Source organism: Odocoileus virginianus, chromosome 9 (genome assembly GCF_023699985.2).
Source record: "Odocoileus virginianus isolate 20LAN1187 ecotype Illinois chromosome 9, Ovbor_1.2, whole genome shotgun sequence".
NCBI lineage: Eukaryota > Metazoa > Chordata > Mammalia > Artiodactyla > Cervidae > Odocoileus > Odocoileus virginianus.
In genome coordinates this window covers 34,860,362-34,866,361 of record NC_069682.1, presented here as the reverse complement: position 1 = coordinate 34,866,361, position 6,000 = coordinate 34,860,362, and the positions used below count along the sequence as shown (strand labels likewise).

General features: G+C 46.2%; 1 protein-coding gene across 1 annotated transcript in view; it reads left to right on the top strand.

Moving 5' to 3' along the window:
* Window positions 1–481: 481 nt before the first annotated feature.
* The window catches only part of BFSP1 (beaded filament structural protein 1), a 35,930-nt gene continuing 30,411 nt past the window's right edge, over window positions 482–6,000 (top strand). Inside the window, 1 exon segment of the mRNA XM_020879070.2 lies at window positions 482–1,274. Coding sequence (XP_020734729.2) covers window positions 901–1,274 — 374 coding nt within the window. The 5' untranslated portion in view covers window positions 482–900.

Here is a 6,000-nt window from a genome sequence, read left to right as displayed (position 1 = left end):
TTATTATTTCCAGAATATAAATTAAAATGAAACATAGTGACACAAATTCCTTTATATATCTAATTTAGAGTTGGCCAATTTATCAAATCTTTAGGCTGTAAGAAGTTTTTCTTTGGTTGCAAGAATCTATTATGCCAATGTCCTGATGGAGCTTGGCTTGCATCTCCTACTCCAGAAAGGCTCTCAGAATCCATGAGCCTCAGGATAATATTAATAGTAACAATAACTGTGCAAGGTTTTCTGAGTTACTGTGTAAAGAAGAGGGTCCTTACAAACATGTACAAGTATCAGTAAGAACTTTCAACACACCTCACAATTTATTGAGAAGTGCCATTTGATACTGCATCCAAGGTTAAGAACCACGAATATAAAGAGGGGTGTTTAATGCCATAGTGTAATTACGAAAAATAGATGCTTAAGTAATCAGCAAAGAAAAAGGTATTGTTAAAAAGCTCTAGAATTGAAAGCTTGACCGAGAGAGAGAGAAGAGACAAAGCCTGGGGTCCTTGGGCTCTCCAGCTAGACCAAGGTTAACAAGCCCCCTTGGGCTTCCTTCGCAATTCCACAGTGGAAACAAGTCAGAAGAAAGGCATGCTTCTTTTGTGCTCCTGACACTCCATTTACTCAAAAGCAACGGGCTCAACAATCCGGGAACAAAACCCTCACGGCGCTGGGTAACCTTCCAACCCCCAGAGCTGTATGGGCCGCTAAGCCGGCGCACAAAAGCGGGGCCCGCGGCTCTTTTGTTCTCCCCGAGGCTGGGCGCCGCGTGGAGAGACAGCTGACACGCTCTGGAACGTCCCAGCTGCGCACCCGGGGCCTCCGATGTTTATTTAGCGGACTGCTGGCTCGGCGAGGTGCCTCGGGGAGCCGGCCGGTGCGCCCGCCCGCAGAGGAGCCATGTTCAGGCGCAGCTACGTCTTCCAGACCCGCAAGGAGCAGTACGAGCGCGCCGAGGAGGCGCAGCGCGCCGCAGAGCCGGACCGCCTGGCGGAGAGCCGGGCGGCCGCGCCGAACCTGGCGGCGCTGCAGGGGCTCGGCGAGCGCGTGGCCGCTCACGTCCAGCGGGCCCGGGCGCTCGAGCAGCGCCATGCCGTCCTCCGGAGGCAGCTGGACGCCTTCCAGCGCCTGGACGAGCTGGCCGGCCCCGAGGATGCCCTGGCCCGCCACGTCGAGGGCAACCGCCAGCGCGCCCGGGACCTGGCCGCCGAGCGCACCCGGCTGGAGCGCCAGGGCGCAGAGGCGCAGCGCGCGCTCGACGAGTTCCGGAGCAAGTAAGCGGCGCCTTTAGGGTGACAGGCCGGGAGCGCGCGGCCACTGGGCTGGGAGGGCAGTCTCTGATCCCGGGGCGACCGATGACTTCATCTCTGCGGAGGCAAGCACGTGGTGCGTTTCCCTGAGCTAGGACTAGCTTCCATTTTGATGCCGTGTCACAGTTCAAATGAAATGGTGTAATTTACTTTTTTAACCTATCTTAATATCCAGATTTAATTACATGCAATAAAATGCACACATTCAAGAGCATAGTGTAATGAGTTTGAGAAACATAGGTACCCATTTAACTACTAAAACAAGATATTTCCTCTACCCAAGAAAGTTCCCTTCTGCCCTTTGTCTTTGGCCTTTTGCCTTTTGCCCTTCTGTCTTTGGTTCCCCCTCCCCAGTCCCCTCAAACGAGGCACCCAGGGTTCTGATTTCTGTCACTAGACTACTATGGCCTGTTCTAGAATTTCATAAATTGGAATCTTCTAGACATATTCTTCTATGTGTCTGGCTCCTTAGGCTTTGCATAGTGTTTTTGAGATTGTTGTTCAGTCGCTAAGTCGAGGCCAACTCTTTGCCACCCCATGATGGATGTTTATTAATGCTCACAGGCTCATCCTGTTATAGAGTGTACTGCACCCATTTCACAGATGAGGAGACTGGGGTTCAGGCAGTGTATTGATTTAGGGGAAAGGTCACTCAACTGGTGACTGCTGCACCAGGATTGGAATTCAGCTCTTGAACATGCAAAGTCTAAGTGTCTTCATTGTATCACAGCTGACACCTGGACATTGTTTCAACCTGTGTCCTCTAGGGTCTGGCTACTCAAAGTGCGATCCATGGACCAGCAGTTTCCTATCACCCAGGAGCTTGTTAAAAAAGAAGACTCTTGGGCCCACCCCCAGAGCTCCTGGATCTGACTGCACTTTAACAGAACCCCCCAGGTGATTCAGTGTTTAAGTTAAACATTGAAGTTTCAGAAGTCCTGATCCTGGGCAATGTGCTCCCTTTTGATAGAATGAATAATGCTTTAAAATCACCCTAAAAGCTGTTCAAAAAAAAAGATGCTCAGCGATTTGTCAACATCTTTCCAGGTTATAAATGAGTGTGCACTTTGACTCAGCTGGGTGCTTCAGGGAATTTATCCTCGGATACTCTGTGTGTGTGTGTGCTAAGTCACTTCAGTGTAGTCCAACTCTCTGTGACCCTATGTAGCCCGCGAGGCTCCTCTGTCCATGGGATTCTCCAGGCAAGAATACTGGAGTGGGTTGCCATTTCCTTCTCTGGGAAATCTTCCTGACCCAGGGATCGAGCCCGCATTTCTTATGTTTCCTGCATTTGACAAGTGGGTTCTTTACCACTAGCACCACTGGGCAGCCCCCTCTGATACTCGAGCAAGTGTCAAAGGACATTTCCACAAGGATATTCCCTGCAGCATGATCTCAGTAAGTAAGACCTGGGACCAACCTGAATGCCTGTTAATAGGAGTCAGGGTATGAAATTGTGTTTCATTCATGCAATGGAATTCTCTGCAATTGTAAAAAACAAAAAATATTGTATTATTATTATCTATTTTAAAAAGACAGGGGTAGGCATAGAGATTTTTTGCTTGCAAAAGGACACAAGCCCACACACAGAAACCTAACAACACTGCTTACCTATGAGGATAAGGGAGGAGGAACAGAGGTAGAGGGAGAATTTTAACTTAACATCTTCTGATGTCATTTAAAAAATTCTCTGACCATGTAAGAGATTTATCTGTTTAAAAATTATATAAATTAATGAAAAAAATTCAGAGGTAGACCTGACCCTGGACCTCAAGCGGACCCCAGGAATTCCATATTTAATGAGCTCCACTGGTAATTTCAGTGAACAGCCAGGTTTGAGGATCTCTGGTCTAGGGTAGCTGGAGAGTTTTCTTCAAATTGCTCTGTGTTTGTATTCCATATTCTCAGCCCTGGACGTGAACAGGTTATTCAGCATTGTATATCGAGCCTGTTTATCTGACTATAAGCATTCATTCCATCAGTCCTGCTGTTTCTCGTTTTCTTTCTTTTTAGCTGTGCTGTGTGGCATGCAGGATCTTAGTTTCCTAACCAGGGATTGAACCTGTGGCCCCTTCAGTGGAAGTGTAGAGTCTTAACCATTGGACTGCCAGGAAAGTCCCTGTTTCTGGTTTTGATCCTGGAAGAATGCACCTGAAAATCCCTATAGCTCTTCAAGGGAAAACTGAGGCTTGCAGAGGGCCTGTAGGTGGCAGGGCTTGAACTTGGGTTTTTCGCCTGGAGGCCCATACCCTTTCCAGAACGCTGTGTCTTGGAGAGAAACCTTCCTTGGACGCCGTGGAGTGAGGCCTTCACTCATGTAAAGCTCACGTTACCTAAAGCAATGGAGGTGAATGTTGGGACACAAGGCAGCTCCATGGGTCATCTGGATACCCCAGACCCCCAGATGGCCTTTACCTGGGCCACAGTCCTTGAGTCACAGTCGGTTGTGATTTGGCTGGGCAAGCATGACTCCTGGGAGCCCTCAATGGAGGGTGGCTGTGTTGAGTTTTCCTGATTTTACTTGATTCTGAGTTGTGTGTCCATCATGTAGCCGGCCCCTTAGGCTCTCTGATTTATTTGATAATTCTCATTAGTTTATTCCCTCCCACTGCCGCCTTAGAGAAGTTTTGATATTTAAAATTGGATAGTGAGATTAGAAAATCATTGTAAAAATTATACACATCTGTAATACACTGGGGACACACACTGAGTTTGGTTTAATTCCAGAGGTGTGGTGATGACTAGCCAGAAATAGGTGAAATTAATATAGAAACAGAAAGGTATATGCAACCTTGTTAGGCATATTCTTTACCTGGATAGTTGTATAATTTCAAAATCAGGTCTTTAGCACATCAAAGAAAGGCTAAATAAAATAAAAACTAAATAAAAATAAAAACAAAACTACCAAAATACGATAAATACAGTGATGCATACAAAATACAATGATGAGTCAATTATCCAAATTGCTGAAAGCTAAAAATAATTCTGTCAGATGATTGAAGCCAAAGTGGTTTTTTCCACCTTATGAATTCACTTCTATATTCACTTCTATGAATATATGAATATATTATGAATTCTTACCATGAATTCTTTATAATGAGATCGCCTGTCTTTAATATAATACCTAGACTTGTCTACAGCATGAAACTAGGTTAATATTTTGTTTATTAAATATGTTTTAAAATTTTTTTAAATTATTTTTTTAAAAGTATTTGGCTGTGTGCAGCATGTGGGATCTTAGTTCCCCAACAAGGGATCAAACCCGGGCCCCCTGCACTGGAAGTGTGGAGTCTTAATCACTGGATCACCCAGGGAAATCCCTAAATATGTTTTTAAGGTATAGAAATTCTTGGATGTTTCTAGCAGGAAAAAGCAATAAGAAAATTAAATTTTGTTAGCAGTTTTATTTTTAAAGCTAATTAACTATTTAAAAAAAATCATTTCTGGCTCCATTAGAGCCACACAGAAAACAAACTGCTAAATGTGACATCCTGGTGTGAAAAGTAAAACTTATGCACACATATTTTGCTTACTGGTTACAGCTAAGCTGCTTGGATGGCTCTGGAGATGGGGACACTGAGAACAATGTTCTTCCCTGAGGTCAGGACTTTTGATTCTGAGCTGCAGTTTCCCAGCACCCGTCAGCGTAAAGTCCTAACTTGAACCTGTGGCATGGGTGTGCAGGGACACAGAAAGCCAGGCTTTGTAGGTTGCTCTAAGTGCTAAGTACGATTAGTTTCAACTACAAATAAATTCCAAGTTAACACTGGCTTATCCAAAGTGGAAGATTGTTTCTTTCTTGTGTAAGGTCTGGGCTAGCCCTTTAGTATGGCACCCTATGGTAATCAAGGCCCACAAGGCTGTGTGTGACTTTCAAGAAGGCAGCACTGGTGTTTCAAGGGACAAGATGGAGGAAGGGATGTAGAAGGACATACCTATACCATCTCTTACCAGAGATATCCTCAAGTGGCCACAGGCATGCTTGCTTCCCATTGGTCAGGACTGAGTCACATGGCTACACTGAGCTGCAAGGAAGGCTGGGAAATGTAGTCTTTATTCTAGGCAGCGCTGTGGCTTCCAAACATAGAAAGCTTCCAAACATGGCTTCCTATGTCCTATTAGGATGGATACTGGGGACAGTTTACAGAGAGTGAGGTGGGGGTCATTGGGGAAGGGGCTTTCTCTTCTTCTTCAGGGGATGAAATTCCCCCTAGAGGGAACCTTGTTCTGACCAGAATGATTTCTGGTGTTTTTTTGCTTCCTTGATCTTTAGCATTTTTTTGTTTTTTTTAGGACTCCAGGGAAGAAGCTGACTAGGAGGAAAAATGCACCTGCTCCTAGCACCGGCTACTTTCTTAATCTTGTGCATGCTTATAACTTTGGTGGTGTCCCTGCTCTGCCTAGGCAGCGTGGTAGATGGGGCAGGCTCGCATCTGAATCCTGACTCACCCCTTTGTGTGTGAAGTCCCTCCAGGAGCTGAGCCTGGGAAAGTGGCTTATTTTGGGGATAGTGGCAGGGAGCTGCAGTTGGGGAGTGGGGAAGTGAGGGAGGCAGGGAAGGACCAAGCGGTGCCTCATTTGGCAAGTTACCTTTGTGGCCACTGGCACCTACCTGTGGGGTGGAGAGCACACCTCTGTGGTCCCAGCTGGGAGGGAGGGAGCCGGGGTGTGTGTGTCCCCACTCGCCCTG